At 36.5% G+C, this 27,445-nt stretch overlaps 1 protein-coding gene across 6 annotated transcripts in view; it reads right to left on the bottom strand.

Moving 5' to 3' along the window:
* GRM5 (glutamate metabotropic receptor 5) overlaps nt 1–27,445 on the bottom strand; it is a 573,536-nt gene that overhangs the window by 63,850 nt on the left and 482,241 nt on the right. For all 6 annotated transcript variants that reach the window (XM_017948834.3, XM_017948839.3, XM_017948836.2 and 3 more), the window contains 2 exons: nt 26,066–26,192; nt 484–1,423 (listed from right to left, as the gene is read on the bottom strand). In XM_017948834.3, coding sequence (XP_017804323.1) covers nt 484–1,423; nt 26,066–26,192 — 1,067 coding nt within the window. The remainder of the gene's footprint in view (nt 1–483; nt 1,424–26,065; nt 26,193–27,445) is intronic.

Genomic DNA, 27,445 nt, shown 5'->3' with positions numbered 1-27,445 from the left:
CCTCTATTGGATGGGCATTTAAGCACTCTTCTGGCTTGAATAGGTTTAGGCTCGTGCAAGTGCAGTCCGATATGTAGAGTTCTTGGCATTCTGCTCTCAGTATAATCTTTGTTAGTAATATATTTTGACTCTGTTCTGGTGAGCTAGAATTTAACCCACAATGTAACTCTGTCCCCTCAGAACTCAAGGGCCCTTGCCTTGGCTTTGTGACCTAACTCTGCTCTGTCTCACCTCTCAACCCATATGCTGTAACTCTGCTTTATTAGAGATTTCGACTCCCTGTTTCTAGACTTGGCCTAAGTAACTTGACCCACATCCCATTAACCCCATAAATACCGTTTTATGAGAAGGTCCATGCCCTAAGGCACCCTGCCTCCCATGGTTTCATTTACTCAGATTTCTCCCATTTAAAAGACCCAGGAAACACATGCCTCTGCTTCAGCTGCAGGGGCCAGCGCCCCTCTAAGCCCCCACAACTTTTACCTTAAGGTTTCCCCAGAGGAGCCCCTTCTCTTCCACAGGTTGACTAGGCTGCTGGATCTGCTGGCTGCGGAGGATGACTTGCCATCCCCTACATGCATGCGCACCACAGTAGATGTGGTGAAGGCGCTGCGCACATTTCTCTCTGGTTTGGCCAGGATGATGTACACTTTCGGCACAAACATGCAGCCTAGGGCCACTGTGGCACTGAGGCTGACCGAGAAACACATGGTGATGATTTTGTAGTTGCTGCCAAAGTAGATTGGTACAAAAGCTAGCCATATAATGCAGGTCGTGTACATTGTGAAGGCGATATACTTGGCCTCGTTGAAGTTAGCTGGAACATTTCTGGTCTTGAATGCATAGAAGGTGCAGCTCAAAATCAACAATCCATTGTATCCAAGTGGAGTGACAACTCCTAAGTTGGTGGTGTTACAGATCAGGTAGACTTCTCGAATGCTTGGGTAGTCATGCATTATGTCAGGAGGCTCCATTATAAAGAGGGCAACAATGATGCCCAACTGGATGCATATGAGAATGAAAGCAATCACTAGCTGGGCACAGGCACTCATGAATCTGGGCTTTTTGGTACAGATCTTCTTCTTGCTGCCAGCCAGGATCCTTGCAATACGGTTGGTCTTTGTTACAAGGGCTGAGTAGCTCATGGCTGGGGACAGACCAATGCCAATTCTCTGAAGGTAGCAGTAAATCTGTTTGGGCTTTGCAATGAGGCAGAAGGTACATAAGTAGCCCAGGCAGATGCCAGCAAGGATAATGTAACAGAGTTCCCTGCTTGAGGACTTGACTACTGGTGTATCCCGGTAAATGATGAAGACTACAGTAACAAACAGGGTGGCTAGGAGGCCAAGGCAGGCAAACACCACAGCTGCAATGGGTTCAGGGTCACCCCATCGAAGATACTGTACTGGAATCAAATCACAACCTGCAGAGACACAAACACATATTGTAAAGGAGGAAGAGATGTTGACTTGAGTCACATATCCCTAAGTTACAAGCAGCTGTTTATGATCATTTCAGTTTGTTCCCCATCTACTTTTCTAATTTCAGAATCTCATGCTACTCATTATTTTATGTATTCATTCAGAAAATTTTAATGATGATAATACTGAACACATACATGGTCTGTGATAGGAACTATTCTAGGTTCTGAGAAGAAATAATGAAGAATGTTTCCTGCCCTCATAAAAATATCAATGGCCTTTTAAACAATTGTAACTGTGATAAGGTTTATGAAGAGTTATAATATGGGTTCTAAGCAGTCTCTGGAAGCAGCAAAGACCTCCTACAATAGGAATTAGCAAATAAATGTGTTGGTTTGATGGAGCTGGGAATTTCATGGGCTTGGCAAACTTACAGTTAAACTATGTTAACTGTAAGGAAGAGAGGCATGAAAGGAAGCCACTGTAGGATAGTGCAACAAGTGGCCTAAGATGATGAGGCTGGGAGGTAGGCAGGAAGGGGATCTTGGAGTTTAGAAAGTCCTAGATCAGTAGGAAGTTATTCTGAGGATCTATGTAGAGCAATGACAGGATCAGGTGTGTGTGTGTGTGTGTGTGCGTGTGCATGTGTGTGTGTGTGTCTGTTTTAAACATTTCTTTGGTTGCTACGTGGGTTTTGGATGAGATAAAGGTGTGGACACATTTAAGACTTATTTTAGAGCCATATAGAGTGTTTGAATGGATGTGGGAGTGTGTGAAAAGTGAAAAAGGTCTGAAATATGACCAACACTAGTAAAGAAATTTCAGAGAATTTTGTGGTTTAGAAGTTTTAGAGGATTCTGTTAAAAAAAAAGGAGGATATTCATTTTTATAAGAAAACTGACCCCAAAGGCAAACAATTGGCACGCAAGGGAAGTGCACCACTCTCAAAATCATTCCTTACTTATGACATGCAGTTTTTAAATTATTTCTTGATTATATAGCAGAAAAACAGTGATAGAATACAGCATCATTTGGATTATCTGTCCTTTACAATTTTTTAGGACAGTGGTTCTCAAAGTTGGCTACACACTAGAATCACCAAGAATACACACACGCACACACAGACACACACACACACACACACATATATAAAATCCTGAGACCTGGGTGTCCCATTGGTTGAGCTTCTGACTTAATTTGTCTGAGTGTTACCTGGGCATCAGAACTTTTTAACAATATTGTAAGTGCCTGTAATGTGCAACCAAAGTTGAGAACCATTGTTCTAGGAGGATCATTCTTGTCACTTAGACTTTTAAAGAAAATAGAATTGAGATAGCTTCACTGAGTAAGTAGGAAAGGAGGCAAGTAATCTGGAGCATTGGACATTTGAGGAATATAGCAGAAATGACTAATTTCATGTCAATATCTATTCTCCCCTTCATTCTCAGCAACAGACCTCTAATTTCATTTGCGATGGTAAAGGCATCAGTTACAATACTACATTTTGCGTCAATCATTGCTGCGAGATGTGGCATATGAGTAGTAGGTTTTAGCCAATAACGTGTAAACAGAGGATTCCTAAAAGGAAAGTGACTCATGGTAGAAAGTAACATTTTTCCCTTATTTACTTTCTTCTTCTGCTGTCTGGCATATAAACCTGATGGCTAGAGCTCTAGCAGTTGTTTTGGACTTTAAGGTAACTTGAAGGACAGAACATGTGTTCTGGATTTGGAAGAGATAAATAGATGGGGCTCCACTCCCTGAGAACCATGGACCCCCCACTACTTGTGGACTATGTATATCCACATCTTCTTTGTTTAAGCTTCCTTTATTTATTTATTTTCTTGATCTATGCAGGGAAACTAAATCCTTATTGATAAGGAGTAAAGTTTCCTATTAACTTTTCCTATCCCATGATAAAGGGTGTTGCAGTCAGTGGCTTTGAATATCAATGGTTACTGGGAGGCAGGGGAGGCAACAACAGGTAATGACAGCAAGGAAGCATGTAGTTCTTTCAAAATATTCCTAAGGGTAGCTTCGTTGTGAAAAGGGAAGGGAAGGGAAGAAGGAAGGGAAAGAGAAGTGGGAGGGGAAGGGGAAAGGGAATGAAGGGGAAGGGGGAAGGAAGGAGAAGGGAAGGGGGAAAGGGAGGGGAAGGGGAAGGGGAAATGGAAGGGAGGGGAATTCTTCCCCTTATTTCTGCCCTGCTGCTGCTTTGCTTTAAGATCTCACATTTCAGAAAGTACTGTTAGTACTACAATTAAAGTCATAATGGGTTTAATAGGAATTATGAGCTAGCCTGGGATTCTCAGCACACTTTGCAAAATGTTTCTATGGGAAAATGTATTCTTACTCTAAATAATTGTGCATTTAATATCGAAACAAAGGGCTTTAAATTTTAAAAAATTGTGGATAGCTCAGACTAAATACAACTAAATACAAAACAGTTGTGTTATATGACCTCATTAAATATAAAAATACATATCTCATTGCTAATTAATATGCCTATATCCATATTTTTAGTCATCTACATTCCCATGTGCTTCCTATACAGTTGGAATTCAACCTCTGATACTTTAGTATGCCATAGAGTTTAGGCTTATATTTACAAGTTTGCTCCTTGGAGAGGCTATTTTACAAAAGAAAGTATTAATCATATATATACATATATATGTATATATATTAAAAAATATATATTTTTTTAGACATAGCCTTGCTTTGTTGCCCAGGCTAGAGTGCAGTGGTGTGATCTCGGCTCACTGCAACCTCTGCCTCCTGAGTTCAGGTGATTCTTGTGCCTCAGCCGCCTGAGTAGCTGGGATCATAGGCACGCCCAGCTAATGTTTTTGTATTTTTAAGTAGAGACGGGGTTTCACCGTGTTGGCCAGGCTGGTTGAACTCCTTGCCTCGAGTGATCCACCTGCTTTGGCCTCTCAAAGTGCTGGGATTACAGGCATGAATCACTGTGCCTATCCCATTCCTATCTTTATTATTTCATAATAGTTCATTTATAGCAATGATTTAACAATAAAATTTATTAAACATATAGAGGTCTGTTTCTACTGCTAGGTCATAAGCTACTAATGTCTATAGCAATTTACTTATATAAGAAATGTTATGTTTGTATATAGGGCAGGAATCTTTTAGGTAAAAAAGAATGAGCTGGAAAAAGTAATTAAACACTTCAGTTTTACCCTATTTTTTCCTACTGTTCTGCTAAATCTTAATTGTTTTCATCTTAATGTAATTAGCAGTTTAATAAATACTTTGCATAGAATAACATTTACTACTGTTTTTATCAGATATATTTTTGAACTCTTCATGTTCAGCTTATTAACATCTGTGTGAAACTAAAGAAAACTCTAGATATATGTGTTAAAAATGTACATGAGGCTTGCCCCTAATGTGATGTAATTATTTTCACAAATTTATCAGAATTTATATATTTAAATGAATGTTTCTTTTATTTAATGTAAACCATTTAGAAAGTCTTACATTTAGTTTGATGCCGCCATTGCAAAAAAATACTGTTGTAACTATTCTCTAAGAATAGCAAATTGGACTCTGATTAAAGGGTTATAATCACTGAATCTTAGGACTGAATAAGATCTTAGGGTTTCCAAAAAATGGATATGTATCACAATCACTTGGGAAGCATACAAAACTATAACTCCCGAGTCTAAACTCAGAAGATTTTGAGTCAGTACATTGTGGTGGGGCAAAGGAAACTTATTTTGAATAAGCAACTTCAGTGATGCTCTATTAGTCTTTAGTGCTTGGTTTGCAATTCAACCTTAGAGATTATCAAGCCAAATTCTTACCCATTGTGCAAATGCTTTATATGATAACTCCAAGACGTAATCATCCTAACCTTACTTAAGGCTTTTTATAAAGTATATCGTCTCAAGGGTAGGACTGGTGGTAGCGGTGGGGAGATAGATTGAAAAGGCAAAAAGTTGTGATGGTAAGTGGAGACTAGAAATGAAGAAATCAGTCAGAAGACTATCACAAGGAGACAGGGATGATAAAGGCAAAAACTAAGTCACTATACTAGAGAAAACAATTAGTTGGTACAGACATTTCAGAACTGGAATTGAAAGAAATTATGAAGAAGATAGAAGAATCAAGAAGAAAGGCTTTGTAGCTGATAGCAGTACTGTTAACTAAGATGAGGTCTTAGGAAGCAAAGGGTCACATTTCATGGGAATGATATCTAGTTCCAGTTTGAGCATGCTGTTTGTGCTGAGTCTGACCTAGTGAGCTTTGAAAAGCTATCAGTGTGGAAGTTATAGCTTTAGGAATCATCTGTTTATAAAAGCTGAAAATAAGAGACATGGAAATAAACACAATCGATGAGGAAATTCTTAGATGTGGATGAGAGCGGAGCCTAGCAGTCTGGTGTAACACCAATACTAAGGAATGAGAGAGGGAGATAATATGTCAGGGAAGATGTAACATCAGACGGAAGGAAGGAAGTGTATCAGAAGCCAAAGGAAAGTGTTAAGTGGATGGCCCACCACAGTCCCCTCTAACAATATCAGTTCTGTTTTACTTTTTAAAATTCTTATCCAAATAGCTTGCACAAAGCTTCAAGTTTCAGGTTCACAGGTGTCTCTTCTGATATTAGATAATTATATGTTTTTTTTCCTTCACTAGTATTAGATTTATTTCTTTTGAATAAGGAATGTTGTACTTTCTAACATGAAACAAAGTCTACCAAATCTCAGAATCTTGGAATAATGCTAACCTTATTATGATATAAATTTAAATTCTCAGTGATAACTACCCCTACTATGTGCACTGTTGTACAAATATCTGTGTAGTTATTGTTCCTAACTTCCTTATTTTCTTCTAATCATTGGGCATTTTTTCTATCAATGGTTTTATTTTTTATCCTTGTTTCAACCTTACTGTAATGGCAAGTTACTGGAAGTGTATCTAGAAGATATCTAAGAGTCTAAAGTGCATATAATGTATAGTTTTATTACAAGTTTAATCAATTTAGCATATTTATTGTATTTTAGGTTAAATAATCTTGATCATGTGAGTGAAATTCCTTCCTAACAAGCATATTGCAGTTTCTCTGGTTCTCAGAAAATGCACAGTATTATATTATTTTCTAGAAATGCAGTTGAAACATGGATTAGAAAACTGCGGTCCATTTTCTGATAACATCTATTTAGGTAGCTATTCACTTTTCATTTTTCTTCCCTTTTATACTTGATTCATAAGTCTGTGGTTCTCTTGTATAATCCATCGTTTCATAGTTTGAACTGACATACATTGAAAATACAAGTTTTTCTTTTTTTAAAGAGGGAAAGTGAGCTGCCAAAACTATATTGTCCACATTCATTCTATTACTTCACTAATGTGTTTCCCATAAGTCTAATAGCAGAATGGATGATCTACTGATTTTCTGGACCCCTAAAAATGATGTGACTGCTCATTCACAGCTGGTACTCATGCTTAGTGTTTGGTTGTTAGTTTTGCAGTATTAATATTCCTGTAGTTACTAGTTTCTAGACTGCTACATTATTCAAACCCTGTTCCCAGTGTTTCTTCAGGGAGGGATGCCTGATGTTCTGTAAGTTGGGCTCAACAGGAGCTCCTTACCAAGCTCCTACATTCCTGTATATTTTGGATAAAAGAAATTGCTACTTAGAATCTCTGAGAATAAGATGTATGTGCCCTCAGCTGCTGGTTAGGTCATTTCAGGCATATAATGAGAGGGAAGATATAAGATAGATTATAAAAAACAGATCTATTAGAACTAATACGGGGATACAGAACTGACAAGGGGCTGTTGTGAGTTTCCCCTTTGATATGCGAGCATAGATCTGCCCAGAGTACAAGGTGTTAACTGGTAACTAACAATATCATGCTTGCTTTCCATCTATTTAACCAATACGTCATCTTTTTGCCTTTCCTTCTTTCTTTACCTCTCTGGATTTGGATCTCATGGATGTTGAATCGGGATCGCAGGGTGATACAGAATCAGAATTCTTTCTGTAGTGTTCATATCCCTGATCCTTTAATATTTTTTCTTTACTTAGCCTGAGCTAAGGTTTTTCATCACTTCCATAATTCAGAGAATTTGAAGTGATGGGTGTCTGTGTGTGACGTGAGACATTGAGGAAACTCATTTCTCTCTGTAGCACTTACTGTATTTATAATCCATTTTGTGGTAGGGGGAGTTTGATTGATTATATCATTAAAGTCTGTCTTCTCTACTTGACTAGAAGCACCCTGATGATAGGGAGTTTGTCTCTTTTGCACACAAATGGGTCCTCAGTACTGAGCATAGTGCCTCACTCATGTGGTTAATACAGCAATTTATAAATTAATATATTTTCTATACAATTAAATACAGAATTCTAATTCTAGGGCATGGATAAGTCATTCTCAGAAAATGTTTGTGTTGCCTTTAGAAGTCCCAAGTCACAGAACTATTATGTACTGTTTTAGACAGAAGTCTAAAATCAGTTCACTACACCTGAATTTGAGTCTAGTTTCTGGAACCCAAAGAGGGCAAAACTAGATAAGCAGCTCAAAATCTTACTTCCACCTAGGGATGTGACATGTTTCACGTTAGAAATATTCCTTGTGGGCAGGTGTGGTGGCTCACACCTGTAATCCCAGCACTTTGGGAGGCTGAGGCAGGCGGATCACAAGGTCAGAAGTTCAAGACAAGCCTGGCCAATATGGTGAAACTCCATCTCTACTAAAAATACAAAAATTAGCCGGGCATGGTGGCGGGTGCCTGTAGTCCCAGCTTCTTGGGAGACTGAGGCAGCAGAATCACTTGAACCCGGGAGATGGAGGTTGCAGTGAGTCGAGATCGCACCACTGCACTCCAGCCTGGGTGACAGAGTGAGACTCCATCTCAGAGAAAAAGAAATATTCCTCGTGCTGACCAGTCATTTGGGACATTTTTAATGACTGATTGATTTTGAGTAATTTTGAGTAATTCATTGGATCTGGGAAGTATGTATAGAGGAAAGAATGAGACAGTAACCAGTAAAGTCATTCTTTAAAAAGTGCCATCCAACTATTAAGGTTAGATAGATGTACTTTTCTTAAGAAGGTTGTTAATCATAACTTTTGTTTTTCTTTTTCTTTTTTTTTTTAGTTTAGGATAGGAAAAAAATAGAAAAGTTCCCAAGTTTTCTTCAAGGAAGGCATATTCTATAGTTGGTTGATTTTTACCATTACCTTAGCATGAAACAAAACATGGCATGATCGCTTTCTCCAATAAAAATATAGTCTTTATCCAAGGTGTTAGGCAAGTTTTATTGGTAACTGCCCCAATAGGAAGCTGCCATATTCCTCTTTATGTCAGTATCAAAAAACAAAAAACAAATAAAAACAAAAACAAAAACAAAAAACCGAAAGAGACTAACATTTATTGAATGCTTACTATGTGTCAGGTGCTATCCCAGAAATTTCATGTAATCTTCACTATAAAAAATGAGGTAAATATCATTATTTCTATTCTTCAGAGGGGGCAATATGAAGTTTAATTAGATATATTAACTTTCTGGGACTGAGATTAAAACTCTGTGGTTATCTACTAACTTATTTAGTTAATTTATTAATTTTATCTTTGCTACATCAGGGGAGGCAACTTGGTCAATTACTCCTCTGAAAGAAGTCCTGAGTCTATTTAGTAGGAAACAGAATCATGATTAATTAACAATGTCTAAATGGGCAAGGTGGGGCTAGTGGTGGCATAAATATTTGATAGCTTTATCTTAACATAAATCCATTCTTCCTCTTGAGAAATCTCATTGGTTCAAACCCTTCAGCAAGATTTTCATTCTGGGCTATGTGTTCTGAGAGTTGCTGGCCAGAGACACTGATTGATCAGTTGTTTTTCTTGGGTTCCTAAAGTTTTCTAAGCATAGAACATGTTGTGAATGATCATTCATGGGACATTCCCAACTTTGCTACAGAGTAGACTCATAGCCATCCATTTGTCACTGGACCTAGCCTATTCCCCATCCTTCAAGGTTTATTATACATCTCGTTTTAGATTCCCGTAATAGAATTCCTTCACAGAGCTGAAAATTCAGAGTTATAGTTTTTATTTCTGTTTTTTTTTATTGGTTATATTTTATAGGGGAATTTGAAATTGTGTGCAAAGATTTCTTTTATAATTAAGACATAAAGAATGACTTAATAGTACCACAGAGTACTAAAGGGAAATGTGACCACAGATGCACATTTGTAGGGAATAGCTTTGAAAAATATGACTTCCGGTCATACCGCACATGAATAAGAATGGAAAAACACAGCATGTGAATTTAAATAATAAACTGTGCTAACTGGAACAATTCCCTCTCTTTCTACTTTTCTCCTGCCCCTTTTCACTAGCTAACTTCTCCTCATTCTTCTATTTTCCAGATTCTCTTTGATGATTACGACTTTTCTGATTCCCTGAGCCTGACTGACAGGTTCCTTTCATGTGGTCAAACAGCTCCCTGGGCCTCTACCCGTCATAGCACTTGCATTCATGCTAATTGTGTATTAGTATTGTCTCTTTGACATGGTAGATTGAGCAATTTGAGAGCAGGAGACTGTTTCTTTGCTTATTGTTGTATTTCTAGTGCTAGTCCTAGTACCTGGCACACAATAGGCAGTTAAATAAGTTGAATGAATGAACGTGTGATTAACAAAGAAGAGGGCAAGTAAAGAATAAGGAGACATGCACTTCATTTTCAGTTTGCACACAAATATTAATACGAGCCTTTTACTCTGTGTCTCAAATTTTTCATACATGAAATGAAATTAACACAGACTTCTCTTATCTATAATTAGGGTTTTAATCTGGAGAAACCCTTGTAGAAGAATTCACAGATGAGAAATTAAAGACGAATGACCTGAAAAAGGTCAGTGAAACGATTTCTTAGAAATAAATTTATAAAATGCTTACAGTTGTTTTTGTATTTTATTGAAATAAAATACTAAACTCATCATTTTAAAACCTATAGAGTATCAGTGGAATTTTACACACGTAATAGGAGCTATAATTTGGGTTTTACGATTCATTTCTATTTACCTTTGCTAGCTTGCCAGACCCTTGTCAAGATCCCTTTCCTGCAGTTTTAGTCAGACTCATAAAATTGCTTATTTTGCAAATAAGCTGCATACTAAAAAGCACTTTCCTCCTGTAGCTGGTCTTCCATCCAAATGTTCAATAGCTTTCTGATTTTATGATTCAGAATTTTGCAACCACTCTCCAGGCCCCACTATATTCCTTCTGTGTTCCCATATACCCTTGATTTTCTTTTCCTTTGAGGCATACTAGGACTGTTCTAAGACCTCAAATTACATTACCTTTCCTAAGGAAGTCTGCAAAATTGTATGCATATTCTGCCACAGATTTTAACTCCCTTTTCTCTTCCCAAGCCTATTTGTTCCTAAATTTTCAGTATCATAATATTGTAAGTATTCTCCAATTGAGCTATGGGCATACATTTAACTAACTCAAATGCTCATGTTTATTACAGAAAGAAAATATGGGGACAAAGTGCACACATGTAAGAAAAGTGTACAAGGGGAAAGATTTATGCCTCATCCCACCCATTAAAGAGATTGAACATTGTTCACACAGCACAGCTACATTTCTCTCTTGAGCACCTACAGCATTCATAGCACTTGGTCCACACTATGGTGATAGAAAGGTAATTGTTTGTTCCTTTAAAATAACGTATTCACCAAATGCTCAGGCTCTGTGACTTTACTCTGCCAGGCATTGTGTTGAACACTTTATTCTTATTACCTTCTTTAATTCCTACAAGGTTCTCATGAGATAGGGACCATTATTTCATCTATTTTCAGTTAAGGAAACTATCTTCCACTGGAACTAAAGAGCATTTGAAAGGAACCATAGAAAGAGAAACACAGACATAGAGAAAAGCAGAGGGAATGCAAAGGAAACAGCCAAAATCAAAAATCAGATATGCAGAGGAAAAAACGCTACAGCATAGTAATGTATCACAAGAGAATTACAATGTCTTTAGGAATTGTTGCTGATAGTTCAGATGGGAAATCAGCAAAAGCTCTAGGAGGGAAGTGATAATACCTATCTGCCTACATCTCAAGGATTAGTGTGAGGACCATATAAAATAACTTGAACAGTGGCATAATAATTATGAAGTGAGAGAAAGAGGAAATGGGGAAGTGTACACACAAAACGGTGAGACTCAGCATCTGTTAAAGTGCCTATCTGTTTTATTAGATTATCCTATATTATTCTGGAGAAAAGCCAGGCTATTTTCTCTTTCTAGCTTGTTTAGGTATATATTGCCCCAAGTAAATGGTATTCTGTTGTCTTAAATTGTAAGTACAAGGCAGCCCATAATGCTTTGAATTTTTCATCACTTCAATTAATGTGATTTTTAAGAGGTGTCAAGATAGGAATTTATCTGCTTCATTTTACTCATATAATATATCAATGCTTTATGAAGCATTTTTCCAAGTAGGTTAGATAATGCAGTAGTTAGCACTGTATCATGTTTTATGTTCTAAGGGGAAAATGTGATAATTTATTTTGGGTAAGCTACATTGACCAAAAACTGAAATCAACGAAACCACATTATTGTCTTCAGTCTGGCCATATCAGAATGGTTTTTGACCACAATGCCATTGTTTTGGTCAGACCACAAATTTATCATTGTAAAGAAGAACATGGTGAACATTTTTCATTGAGTGGTTTCTGGCGAGATGAAAACTGGTTTATGTACTTTTCTGGGACCTGTTTTGATAAGTTCCATTAAGAGAGAGGCTTTCAGCACTTTTTTTCTTCTTTAGTCAGTGGCGTTTACAAGTTTAAATACACTGTCTTTTTGACTTATCTTGTAGGAAAAAAATTATTAATTATTAGAAGTTAATGAACATTGAGAAATTGGAAGAGTAAGAAGGCATTTTAGAATTTATCAATGTGTAAGCCCTGGCGTCTCATTTTAAAAGAACCAAAACACAACATTGTTGTTTTTAGTGTTAACTGAAACAACTTTATCAAGCTTATTGTTTGAAAACAAAAACAGTGCACACAATTTTTCACTGCAATTTAGAGATCCTGTTAGAAAGAATCCAGTGATTCACAGTCACTTCCATATTTCCTGCAGCAGCATCTCAAGGAAAAAGTACTAGTTTTACAGAAAGATGGAACAGGGTCTGAGCCTTACTCTGCTACTTAGTGAGTGATCATGAGCACGGACATTTTCTATTTTCAAACTCAGTTTTCTGTAAAATGGAAATCATGATTCCAACCTTTTTTAAAGTTTATTTTTATTATTTTAATTTTTATGGGTAGCTAGTAGGGATCCTAATCTTTTTGAGGTGTCAGGAGGATTAGGTGATATAACACAAACTTCCTATACTGATAGGTGACAGGTACTCAATACATGGGGGATTTCTTTCCTTTCTTCCATCCTGTATTCATTTCTTTAGTGAATATTCGTTGAATATCTACTATGTTCTAGGAGCTTTGTATTCTCAAATGAGGAAAATATACAAAAGTTACTGTATTTTGGCTTATATCCTAGCTGAAGGATCAACAGTATATGTTCAGCAAAAATACATTAGTACATAAACAATATAAAATAGTATGAGGTGATATAGAAGGTAGTGAAAAGAAGAGGTAGAACTGGATACAAGGGGTGTTAGTTGGTAGTATTAAACAGGTTGCTCAGGGTAGACATTTGAGCAAGGACTTGAAGAAGGAAAGAGTAATAGTCATGTGGTTATCTGCAGTGATGCCTTCCAGGCAGATAACTGCTAGGGAAATTACCCTGGGATAAGAGGCTTTCTGATCTTTAAATGGAAGAACAAAAGGACCAATGTGTTGGGAGGAAGGACCAGATGAAGTGAAGGGAAAAGTAGGTCAGACACATAACAAAGGACCAGGTCATACAAAACAGGAATTTGTAAGTACTTTGGCTTTTACTTTGAATGAAACGGGAAATCAGTGTAGATTCCTTTACAATGGAGTAACATGACCTGGCTTATTTTCTAAAAAGATATCTCTGCCTGGAATGTAGAGGAGAGACTGTAAGTAGGGGCAAAGGTAGAATCAAGGAGAAAAGTTAGGAGGTTATTTCAGCAGGAAGATGATTAATGATGATTGTTAGGCACAGTTACTGGAGGTAGTGATAAGTGGTGGAATTTGCGATATGAAGGAGGAGCCAATGGGATTTCTTTACTGACTAAAGGATGTGCAAGACATCAGCAGATTAACTCCAAAGTTATTGGTCTTACCTAATGAAAGAATGTGTTTATCATCAGATGAAATGTAATAGTAAGGATAAAGCAGCCTGGGAGATCAAGAAGGTAAAGACCTGGATTTCAGTGATGGAAGTGTAGAATTTAAGATATCTATTAGATATTCAAATCAATATGTCAAGTAGGCAATGGAATATTTAAGTCTGGAGATTAGGTGAGAGATCTGGACAAGATACTTAACGTCAAAATGTTTATTGTATAGATGATATTTAATGGCATGAATAAAACTGGATGTGATCACCAATGAAGCAAGTGTAGACAGAAAAGAGGATCAAGACTGAGCTCTGGAGTACTCCAACACAATAGCCTTCATTTTATTTAAAACACATAAATGTAAAAATATCAGTGGCAATGGATGCTAGATTCTTTTTGGGAAGGTTAATTTTTTTATTTTTAATTTTGCCAGTGGAGGAAAATATCAAAAGTGTATAATGAAGTGATCAGTGAAACTAGAAACCTTTTTTATCAGGGACAATGATAAGATAAAAAAACAAATGGCAGGTGCCCTTTAGTGTTGTCACAGCTTATGGCTTTCTGGGATTTCCAAGTCACCATTAAACTTCTATAATTTATTCATTTAGAATCAGAAGGGCTAATAAGCTAATCTAAGTGAAGTTAAAAGAGATGTTTATAACAGTAAGCTTAGTTCAACAAATAAAAATTGCCTACTCTCTGCCATTCATTGGGCTAGACAGTCATTGACTTAAGAGGATCTTACTTTCAAATGTAGAAGACATTTAATAAACACATGTTAGGCTGGGCGCAGTGGCTCACGCTTGTAATCCCAGCACTTTGGGAGGCCGAGGTGGCCTAATATGGTGAAACCCCGTCTCTACTAAAAATACAAAAAATTAAAGGCCGGGCGCGGTGGCTCAAGCCTGTAATCCCAGCACTTTGGGAGGCCGAGACGGGTGGATCACAAGGTCAGGAGATCGAGACCATCCCGGCTAACACGGTGAAACCCCGTCTCTACTAAAAAATACAAAAAGCTAGCCCGGCGATGTGACGGGCGCCTGTAGTCCCAGCTACTCGGGAGGCTGAGGCAGGAGAATGGCGTGAACCCGGGAGGCGGAGCTTGCAGTGAGCGGAGATCCGGCCACTGCACTCCAGCCTGGGAGACAGAGCGAGACTCTGTCTCAAAAAAAAAAAAAAAGAAAGAAAAGAAAAGAAAAAAAAATTACAAAAACTTAGCTGGCGTGGTGGCACTCGCCTGTAGTCACAGCCACTTGGGAGGCTGAGGCTGGAGAATTGTTTCAACCTGGGAGGTGGAGATTGCAGTGAGCTGAGACTGCGCCACTGCACTCCAGCCTGGGTGACAGAGCAAGACTCTGTCTCAATAAATAAATCAATAAATTTAAATAAATAAACACAGGTTAAAACTTTCCCCAATTTTTTTTGTTCATTCATTATTAAACCAATCCATCTATCTCTCTATTGATTTTTCATTACTATATTTTAACAACTTTATTAACAGTGGAGTGATAATAGTATTCTTGAACAGTTAATGGGCACTAAACTATTTGTATGCTGTAAGATTGCTCTAATAATCTTATGAACTAGTTACTACTGTTATCTCGATTTTATGGAAGAGAAAGCTGACACTCACAGATAAAAATTTCCGTGCTTTAAGTCGCACAATGAGTCACTGGTGGAGTGTGAATTTGAACATGGGCATGTTTGACTCCAATACTTTTTGATTTAAACCACTACACTCTTAGAAGAAAATAAAGATGAATTGTTGCAGATTGGTATTGTATGCAGGCCAAATTCTCAGCTGTACTTTGTTACACTACATTTGCCATAAATTTGACTTCCTTAGATTGTACTGTTGAGTGTGCAATGTAGTGAACTTATCTAGGGAAACCTAAAAAGTGCTTAGAGACCTGGGAATTCTATTGTTAAACAAAACAGTCACTTTCTTTTACAGCTGATCACCATTATGTTTAGTATTTAGGAAAGGTTAGTTCCCATAATAGAGGCTTTGATGAAAAAGCGACCGTGAAATGGTGGTGTACTTGCTCTGAATATTATATTGGAAAAAATATTTTGAGACACACACACATTCCTTAGATATGACATGTATCATTCCTTATGGCCTTTTTTTCTGCCTGAAAATTCATTTCGGTTTTACCTGGTTAGCATCTTGTTTTCACATACATAAATTCCCTTTCCACCCAGAAGCTACCTCTGAACTTCCAAGACCCGGTTAATTTCCTCTCATCAACATTTACTCCATCCTAGCACTTTCTTTCCTTCCTTCATTCATTTCCGCATTTCCTCCCCTGTCTTTTATTCCTTCATTATACAAACATTAAATTGATTCCTATGCTATGGCAGGGATACTTAATATACTGAAATTGCCTCTTTATTTTGCATGTGTCTCTGGTCTAGGCTCTGGGATACTTGAGAGTAGGAACTGGGGCTCGATCACTACCGTGTGCCCAGTACCGGATCTAGTGCTATGTTTGGCACCTAGTTGGAACTCAAATATTTGCTAATGAATAATTTCATCCTTTTTGCCACCACTGCATTTGGTATGTGGTTTAATTATTGTATGTATTATATGTATAATTTAATGCAATTATTTAAGGTTAGGTATCTTCCATTTATATTTGTATCATCAGAACTTAGCACAGTGTTAAAAAAAAAGAGTAGGAACTTGATAAAATATCTTTTGCTGAATGAATTATGAATGATAGATAGCCAGCTGTATAGTATATGCTCCTGTTCAGATTACTGTCTAACCTGGAAACCAAGAAGCTAGATAGCAGAATTCTGAAAGCTTATTCCAGTTTCAATTAACAAGAACTATTTATTACAATTGTAATAATAAACTAAACTTGTTTCTCATCTAAACTCATAAGAAATTTCCCCTAAAGAATCAGAAACAAATAATATTTAATTCCCTCCTTTCTTCATCTAAGTTTAATTATAATAGTCAAATAGCCAGCACATTTTAAGCACATTTGGAATAAAAAATATTAGAGCAGCCTGGAGATAATTAACATGTGACCAGCTTGAAGCTGATTTTTTTTCCCTTCTATAATTTTCTGAAAATACGGGGCTCTAAAATGTGATTGTGGAGGGAGACAGGTAGTATAGCATAAAAATCCCAGAATCATAGCACCTGGGATTTCTTTTCCACCAATTTTGTGATCTTGTCCATGTATAGAATGTTCCTGAGTTTTGTTTCATTCAACTGTAGAATAATAATATCTACCTTAAAGGATTCAAAAAGATAACGCTTAAGATAGTTATAATAATTGGAAATGAAAAGTAATCCTCCCCATGTTTTTATTTAATGTGCTTATTTATTAAAAGGTTAAAAAAAAAGTCCCAAGAAAAGTAGGACAAGTTGAGGAATACAAATGAAATGCACATTTGTAAAAAGAGAGCAATTCAAATGCAGGAGTTATAAAACCTGCCAGTGGTTTCACCTCTTGGAGTTCATCCTCTGCTCCCTTCTTTATTCTCACCAACATCTCTTTGTGTAACTCTGTGGCTTTTTTCCTCTTAAGTGAAGAGACAAATGTTCCAACCTCCAAAGCAATTAGGTAACTCGGGGAACCAAAGGAACTTCCTAGAGAATGTCCCTATTGACATTAAGCTGTTGACACGTATTGCCTTGGAAGGAATAAAATGGAAGCGTTTTACAGCTTTGAACTTACGTAAGATATATTTCTTTTATGATTGAAAAGCAGGAGATAATGCTAACTTCCTGTCATAAGGCTTCCCACCTGGTTACTTCTTGAAAGACACAATATTTTTGCTCTTTCCTTTTACTTAGTTTATTGGAAGGTTGGCAGCATCTGGTAAGTCCCACCTGGAAGTGTTTCTGTGGCTTTGGACTGGGGACCTAAGATCTTTAGAGCTCTTACTACTTATATCTCCTCCTAAATTCTTTGATAAAAAACAAATTAAAGATTCTTTCTAGGACAATTTTTGCAGATATGTGGCAGGGAATGGTGTCCCAGAAAAAGCGTCTTGGCAAAGGCTTTTTAGATAATTCTCTGAATGTCTAGCTCAAATTGTTGCCTTTCACTACTTTTTCTCCTTTCTTTCTCAAACCAGACCACACTTTTCTCAGAGAACTAATTACCTTGTTCTATTGATTTTAATTCCTAATCAAATCTTTGTTGCTTTTGATTCACACTACATTGTCCTTATCCAAACCACTGGTAGATTCACATTGATTTTTGCAAAATTTCCTTACTCTTATCCTCTTTTTACAATTCCCAACTTAGTCTTATGTTTTAAAATCTTATATTTTAGTGTTAAATATTTGAATAGCTCAAATAGTATGGAATCATTTAAATTATAAAATTTTTAAATATGCTGAGAAAAGTATAAATGGTATGGAACAAATAAAGTCTATATTTAAAAAGTTAATATTTTGTCATATATGTTTCAAATTATACACACACACACACACACACACACAAGCTATAATTAAAACCTGTTTTGTAACTCCCATCTAACTCCCTTTCTTCTCTTACCAGATGATACTGCTATTCTGAAATCTGTATCCTTCCTTTTCATGTTTTTATACAATATCTACTCTTCACATTGTGACTATGTAAATAATATTATAAAGCACTCCATCATGATTGCATTTTCTTTTCTTTTCTTTTCTTTTTTCTGAGATGGAGTCTCGCTCTGTCGCCCAGTCTGGAGTGCAGACTCACTGCAACCTCTGCCTCCCAGGTTTCCCAGCTTCAAGCGATTCTCCTGCCGCAGCCACCTGAGTAGCTGGGATTACAGGCGTGCACCACCGTGGCTGGCTAATTTTTTGTATTTTAAGTAGAGACAAGGTTTTGCCATGTTGGCCAGGATGGTCTCGAACTCCTGACCTCAGGTAATCCACCCAATGCAGCCTCCCAAAGTGTTGGGATTATAGGCATGAACCACGGCACCCAGCACAGTTTCCTTCATATTTAATTTTTGAATATTCCTGGAGATAATCACCTTGCTTAAAACTATTCTCTCCACTGGAATGTAAACATTATAAGACCAGATAGTTTTATCAGTTTTGTTCATAGAAATATTTTCAGCATTTAGAACATTGCCTGAGATGGGGTTCACAACACTCAGCTCCAAAATATGGCACTTTGGCATATTGAATATTTTAAGCTGAAGGAGTTTGAGAAACAGCAGGTGTGGAAAGACTTTATGTCCTTCTCACATCCTACACCCCTGAGGCAGGTCATAAGACCCTCACATGAGAGGTGCCCTCCTTAGACCTGAAGCAAAGGAGCATCCTTATCTCAGAGGAATCTGAAGGAACAGGCCTTGCTAAGTTTACCTGAGTTTACTCATGCCCTTTGTCCTATCTCCTTTCTCTACAACTCTTCATTTTACATCAAACCTAGCATAGAAACAGCCAGGTTTAACTGCTTCTTCAGGTCCTTATGAAGGCTCCAGTGTTACATAAAACTTGTATTAAATAAATACGTATGCTTTTCTTTTGTTAATCTGTCTTTAGTTACAGGGGCCCCAGCCAATGAACCTAAGACGGGTAGAGGGAAATATATATATTTCCTCCCCTGCACTTGGAACAGTGAAAATGCTGGATATACATTTATTGAATGAATGACTAGATGACTGAATGGATGAATAAATGTTTTACAATTTCCCTTAAGATAAACTTTAAAATATTTACTATAGTTTACAAGGCTCTCCAAAAGGTGGCCTTTGCTTTCTTGTCTCATTTCTCCCTTATAGTGTCAGTTCCATTTTAGTTCCTATGTTCTGTGTCCACAACACTCTTCTCTTTCATTTTAGTTTGGCCAGCTCCTATCATTACTCCAATTTTTGCACTCCCACAATTCATTGAAGAGGCAATTTTAAATATCACCTAAGTTAGCTTTTACTCTTATGGGCTCTCACACCATTCTGGTCTTCTCTGTTGTCAATACTCAGTATCTTATTATTATTACTTGTCAATATTTGGGAAAATAATCTCCATGAGGGGAGGGATCCTCTTTATCCTATTCACTGCTAGCATTGGTACCTGTTAATTATAAGACAAAGAATAACTGCTTGCTGTCCTCAAGGAAAATAAGTTGAATTGGGGACATGGCCTATGTTCTGACCTCATCCTCCATTTATTTCTCATTTCTTTCATGTCTTCTTGGTTTTCATACCAGATTGTCTTTATTTCTCTACCTAATTCCTGGTTACTGGTTCCTAAGAATTTATGACTGCTATTGAGAATATGGCTGACTTACAACATTTTAATGACTTTATTGATGATGATACATTCTCATAATATTCAACGCTCTGCATACATGTTTACACACACACACACACTCACATGTATTTATGTGTTAAAAAAGGAACTTGTAATCCTACCACCTGTAAACATCTTAACATTAGGTAGCCTTCATTTAGGATTTTTTTTATGAAAAAAATATATACACATACAAATAGTATATGGCTAAAAATATAGGTAGACATTAATGTCAGTTGATTGCTACTTTGTTTTCTGAACAATTGTTTAATTCCAGGTGGGCTCAGATTTCTTAGCCATGCTAATAATCTTACGGGAGATCTCTTAGCCATGCTAATAATCTTATAGGATTATGTTGGCATAAAATGAAATAACATTTCCAAGATGCTGCAAACAGTTCCTGTCACATAGAAAGCATTATATATGTACTGATTGTTATTATCACAATGAAGGCACTGACCCAAAGGTAACTTGAGCTGTCACATTCTAGGTTGAAGTAAGGTAACTATAAGCCAAGTGCATAGAAGAAAGGCTTGCAGTGTTTCCTAAAGCTAGCCCCGAGCTTTTCTGTGTCAGGCTTTGGAATAGCTGAAGCCATCAGGACATTCTAGCTAGCAATTCCGAGTGATGTGTTACTTTGAATCAGAGTCACTGAGGTGGGCTTGCACACAGCTATAGGCTCTTTGGAAAAGTGCTGCAGATTCCAGTTAAAGGTTAAACTTCACATAATATCAACGCAAAGACTTTTCTAGGTTTGGCATTTGTCCCCCACCCAGACCCCCACCAACACATACACACACTCACATGTATGCATCTAGCCAGAGACAAATCATTTTATTCTTCTGTTTGAAAACCTCCACTAGCCCCACACTGTCTATAGGATAAATTCCAAACTTGTTAAAGGCTTTACTCACAGGCTGGCCTTAATACCTACTTTAATCTTCATTTGTAACACTCTCCATCATTTTACTGGAGGTTGACACATATTTACTGAAAGCTTACTCTAGGTCAGGCATTGTATTAGGTGCTGAGATTACAAATATGTTTAAGAGACAGCTATGTCCATGAGAGACTAACATTTCAGTAGGAGTGGCAGATATATATACGGATCATTAAAATCTAGGTTGCAAAGTGATTTAAAGGGGGAAGCAGAATTTGTTAGGAAACTTAGCAGTCTACGTGTATCAAAGAAGGCTTCACAGAGAAAATAACACCTGAGCAGAGTAAGGGAGGGTAAGTGGGAGTTACTCGAGTAAAGAAAGAGGGGTAAGCATATTCCAGGTAGAGAAGACAATATATATATTCAGATAGGGAGGAATAAAATAACATTCTCTGTAGATGAGAATTATGAACAGTCTTTGACAACAGAATATAAAATGAAAGATGGAAAGCAGTGGTGATTGAAACTAGAAAGATCATAGGAGGCTGGGAAAGAGAGGACATTTTGTATGTCATGTTGAAAGCTTGGAATATACCATACAGAGTTATAAAACCAGTGGTAAGTTTTGAGTGATGGGATTCAGGACACACTACCCCAAAGCATGGCACCTTGGCATTTGAGAAAACAGCAGAAACAGGAAGGTAACTCTCACCTTCCCCCCAAAGTTCTCTCCTGAAGCAGGCCATAAAACTCTCATTTGACAGGTGCTCTCTCTGTACCCAGAGGAAGTGAACATCTGTATATCTCTAAAAATGCAAGGTCACTGACAGCAATCTGAACAAACAGGAATAGTTGAGTTCTCCCCAGCTAACTATCATTAGATCATGCTTTTATAATCCAATCATACTCCCCAACGACTTACCACTTCTCTCTCAAACCTAGCATAAAAATACACAAGTTTTCCTGTTTCTTTGTTTTCCTTTCCCTATGTAAAACTTATATTAAATAAATGTATGTGCTTTTCTCTTGTTAGTTTGTCTTGTTCCAAGGACTTCATCCATAAACCTAGGCTGGGAAGAAAAGATAATTACTTTCTCCTATACCAGCAAGGAAAAAAAAAAAAAGACAGATCTGTATTTTGGATACAGTATTCAATAGCAAGATCATCTTCTCCCTTCAGCACCTTCTTCAAGTAGTGTGATGACACCATTTCCTGTGTGCTTGAAAAAAATTTCAGCTTGCTGTCTCCTTTGTTGTTTTAAAGAAGTGTTAGACAAAGCATTGTTTGCAAAATCTAGGGAGATAATGGAGTCCACTTTAATTGGGAATTCTGTGTCAGCTGTGATCCAAGTTATTGGCTCTTTCCAACTTTAAAAATTTTCGTTGTTAAAAGCACCTTGCTTAGAAAATTTTAAATATGTCTGCAACAATTGTCTCAAAATAATAAACTGTGCAATTTCTGCCATTAAAAAAAGATCGGAATTCTCCCTGAAAAAAAATAGCAAGATCAAAAGTGGATTAAGAGGCATGTGGCATAAATCTAGGGACAAGGAAATAAATTGGAAAGTTACTGCAATATTTATGAGATGATGAGAACCTAGTTGAGTGAAGAGTTGTACTAGGAGAGGAGGAAAGGTGGTTAGGAATATTTAGCAATTCAAACCATTAGGGTAGATAAGTGACTGGATATGGGTGGCCATATCCACCCAGGGAATAGAAAAGCAAGTTTACAGTTAATTAGTAAAGGGGCACAATGGTGAAATGATAAGGTTTGGATACACTGAACTGAAATAAGTGAGGACTAACCACGTTAGTGAGGACTAATCCAGTGAGCACTTAGATTCATGATCCTGACACTCAGGAAAAGAATACAGTGTGAGCTGTACTACTGGGAATTGACAGCATGCAGGTAATAATTAAAACCATCAAAGTAGATGACATTATTTGGAGAGACTGTGTAGGGGGAAAACACAATAAGCTAGTGACGAAACCCTGGGAAACTTCAATATTTTATTATCTAGATTAAGTGGAAGAGGCAACAGCAACAAAAACAAAAACACCCAGAAGTGGTGTTTAGGTAGGTAAGAGAAACTTGTGTTATTATATGGCTGGCAGAGGAGAAAACTTCAGAAGACTGTGCAGCATCAAGCCCATTAAATTGAACAGAAATGTTTGTAAAATAAGGACTGACAAGGGACTATTAGTTTGGCCATGTGGTGACTACAGACATCTTCAGCTGAAATATTTATGATAGCATGGTAAGGGTAGGAGGCAAATTGCTTTGATAAGTCAAGAGTGAGGAAGATAAAAGAAAGATTTATTACTCAAGAAAGTTGATTGGAAAGAGGGATGAGATGGAATTAACAATGCAAGGATTTGGATTTGTCTTTACACTGTAGAAGGACATTTTTGAGATAACACACAGTGTATCTTCTTCACTTTTTTTTTTTTTTTTTTTTTTTGTAAAGTGAGCTTCAACTCATGTTTCAAGATTAAACTTTCCCAGATTCCCCAGGGTTAGTTTGGCAACCCCGCCCTTCCAAAATACTTTGTTTACTCCTCACCTATAGCACCAAGAACACTGTTATTACCTGGTTACATGCTTTTCTTTTGCAAGATTATAAATTTCTTAGGAACTTAGACTAAATCTTTGTATTCCCAATCCAAATTACATTTTCTGGCACAAGCTAAGGCCTAAATTTGTTAAATTAATCATTAGCACTTGAAAATCTCAAAGACATGTCTGATATTTTCTGTAACTAAAGTTTTGATCTTTATGAAATAATCTATTTTTTTAGCCTTCAAAAAAGAAAATGTGGCAACTTCCTTAACACCTTCAGCATCCAATTAATCTGTATGTCTTGTTGATTTTACCCAAAAGCATATCTCAAATCTTCCAATGCACTATTTAGACATTAAGAATTCTTGTCTGCAACTACCCAACTTGTCTTCCTGTTTCCACTTTCTAACCCTTCCCAAATTATTCTTGGTAACAGTAACCAGAATAATATTTTAAAAATATATTTATAATAATGTATTTTTTCTTATACTAAAATTCCTGCAGTGATGTCTCATTGTCTTAATAATAAAACACTCAAACCCTGAACATGTTCTCCTAGGCTGCATAGGTTCTTGCCCCTGCTACTTTTTTGACCTCTTCTGACACTGTTCTCCTACCTGTTTACTCATATACAGACATTCACATGTGCTGTTACCCCAGACTTAATCTCTTCTTAGTTATTATTTGCTAAATATTTATATTTATCATTTAGGTCTCAGTTAATTTTTACTTCTTCAGAGAGAAATTATATGACCACAAATTTAAATGATGACCTCTCTGATATTTCCATGTTTTTATTCCTGTTCTTTGACTTCATATACAATTAGTCAATGAAGCACACAAATAGCCCACTAGCAAACAAAGAGCTGACTAGCCATGTGCATGTGTTGTTTTATGTCTCTTTCCCCGCAAGATGGTAAGATGTTTAAGGACTAGAATATAGGGAACAAGTGACACAGGAAGCATTGCTGTTTTTTTTACCTCAATTTCTAAAGTATCTATTATTATAATGAAAATAGTAATAATAAAATATTTATCTGCTGAAATAATGAAAGAACAGACTGTGTTCATTCTCAATATCATAGTCTTACAGAACATGAGACAAAAAGTTACATCTACATATTCATTTACAAGGTGCTTAGCCATGCAAATTAGTTGACGTTGCAAGACAGTTTTTCATTTTCACCATAATCTAGTTTAAAAGTAGAAAAACATGTAAATAGATAGTATAAAGAAAAGATAGGAATATTGCTCCTCACCCTTCTTCAAGAAAACCAATCACAGAATTTTTTTTTTTTTCTTTTTGGCACTTTTACTGTGTGTTTGCACACAGGCACACGATAGATCATCTATTCAACAAAATTTATTGAAGACTTTGTGTTTAGCACTGAGTCAGCTCTGGGGAAAACAGGATGAATAAGAACATCAGAAAGCTCATAGTGTAATGGCAAAAAGAAGATTCAAATGCGATCAAAAGGCACTTGGATGTTTTATTAAATCGGATTTTTTTTTTTTTTTTTTGAGAAAAGAAAAAGTCTTCTGTATACATACCAATCACCAAAAAATGGTAAGCTGTCTTGACAGACCCAGGATGATGGAATTTTTAATAACCAGACTTTTGAAATAAGTGAATACAACTACTATGAATAAAATCATTTGTCCTGGGAGGGATGGAGTCTAACACTGATGACCTTATGATCTTCTAGCCTCTAGAAGTTTTGTGCTAAATCCATCTGAATTCTAAAACCACTAGACAACCTGACATACCACATGGGGGGCTCTCTGCCTGCAAGGCTTTTCTTGCATACTCAGTTTATGGGTGCCCTCCTCATGCTCCCATGTCTATAAATCTATGTCCTCTTATTATATTGTAATCATATTTTTAATTTTTTGCCTCCTTTATTAATCTGTGAACTTCATTAAGACAGAGGTAGTATTTTTATTTCTATATTTTTATTTTAGTGGTAGGCAAATAAGCATGAGTGCATTTAATAAATGTTTATTGAAGAAAAATTGGAAGACAGTATGAAAGGAATCATATTCTGTTTATATATTATAAAAATTAGAAAAGACTATGAAATATAGACTGGAGTACACGATGACATAGTCTTTAACATCTGTTGGCAGAAGGAACCAAAAGCCAAAACAAAACAAAAAAGTAAAACAATAAACAAGTAAAATCAAGTCTTGCCCTGTACCAACAATACTTGAAAACTTATTAGTTGGAGACTCCTGATTTCAATTAATAAAAACAATTAAGAGAAGAAAAGAACTTTAGATGACATTCTGCCCAATTCAGTGCTACCTTTTTGTTCTTGGATATGTCATGACATATTTTCATCACTTCCTGGCTAAAACTTCTTTCTCTTCACCTAAAATACACATATAATTGGGACCCTATTTAGGAACTTCTGGGAATGTCCTGGGGATGAGGGAAGAATGCCCAGTAGACAAGCTAGGAATTCTGATCTAATTTTGGAGTGAAGATGGACGTATAGGCACATCTCTCCCAGAGATTTGAGGATTTTAAAAAGTAGCTCAAACTTTGGGAAGCTTATGTTCCCAAGGAAATTATTTGTTCCATAAATAAGACTACCCAAGATGAGTAATACTTGGGGATGTGACCCCCCTCTCCCACATCTGCATCTTTTTTCAGTTTATGTATATGTGGTGAGATTGTGACAGATTACCTGTGAGATCATCAGTGGGCCAAGACCCCAGCTGGCATGCCTTGCATGTATACTCATCAAAGACATACTCATTCTCCTTACAAGGTGTACAGGTCCAACAACAGCTGACTTCTCCCTTTCGGATCACCTAAGGCAAATATTTGAAATTTAGATATTTTTTTGCATAGATAAAAATCCAACAATTCTATATTCCAATGTGCTGCTTTGCAAAGCAGAAAGGCCTTTTGCATACATTATTTTAAATGTTATCAGATAAGCAGTATAATTTTTAATATTCTTAATTTATAATTAAAGAAAGTAAGGCTGAGTTTAAACAAGTCCAACATCATAAAGTTAGCTGGTAGCAGGATAAGGCATTAAATTAAATGCAAGTCTTTGGATAATTAGCCTTGGAAACCTGTATTTAATTAAGTACCTGTGCTTGTGCTCATATGTACATACACATAACTGAATTCACCCCAGGATCTGTTCTACTTCTCCTTTCCTCAAGTTAAGAACTGCTGCTCTCTGGATTTACCTTAGCTTCCTTCCCCCCATTAGTTGACTAATTGTGAGCAAAAAACATTGTATATTTCCTAATCTTCTAAAATCTATCCATATTGATAAATATAATTAGGAATTTGTATTGGGTAGAAGAAAGCAAAAGATTAAGATTTTCCTGGAGATGATCTCTTGATCTCTTTCTACTAAAAGTCTGATTCAACAATTCAGCCCATTCTTTCCTATTTTGGTAGCTTTGTTTTGTTTGAAGGTAGATGAGGTCATTCAGACTATTATATACCTCTTAATCTATTTGACTTTTTTAAGGTAATGGAAAATAATTGAAATAATTTAACAGTTGAAAGAGTCACAGATGTTATTCTTTTGAAATAGATGTACCTTTTCTTCCCCACCATTGGTGCATGAAAAACCTCTCTGGAATAGACAGCATTCATTAAATGTTCTTTTAAATCATTAAAACCGTGGTTAATATTCAGCAATGACCAGACACAGTAATAGTTACACTTTATATTTCTAGTCTGAGATGCTGACTTTAGTAATGACCTTTGATAATAACATCAGCTAGATACCAAATATAATTGTAAGCTGACAACTGTTTTTTACATTTTTGTAGTATTTCTTCTACTGACTCTTAAAACTACAACAATACAAGCAGGGAATAATGGCAAAAGGGCCTAAAATAGATTTTCCCTAAAGTAAGTAAATAAGTGAGGCAAAATTGCTCCTTAGACCTGATTAAAGTATTCTTCATAATAATATCGACTATTTCCAGGTTCTTTAGTACTTGTCCCATACTGTTATCCCATTAAAGCATTAGAACAGCTCTGTATGAAGTGGCTGGTTTATTTTTTTCATTTTCTTAGGGGAGAAAACTGAAGT

Source organism: Papio anubis, chromosome 12 (genome assembly GCF_008728515.1).
Source record: "Papio anubis isolate 15944 chromosome 12, Panubis1.0, whole genome shotgun sequence".
Taxonomy (NCBI): Eukaryota; Metazoa; Chordata; class Mammalia; order Primates; family Cercopithecidae; genus Papio; species Papio anubis.
The sequence above is the reverse complement of the archived record's forward strand: the minus strand, read 5'-3'. Positions and strand labels throughout refer to the sequence as shown.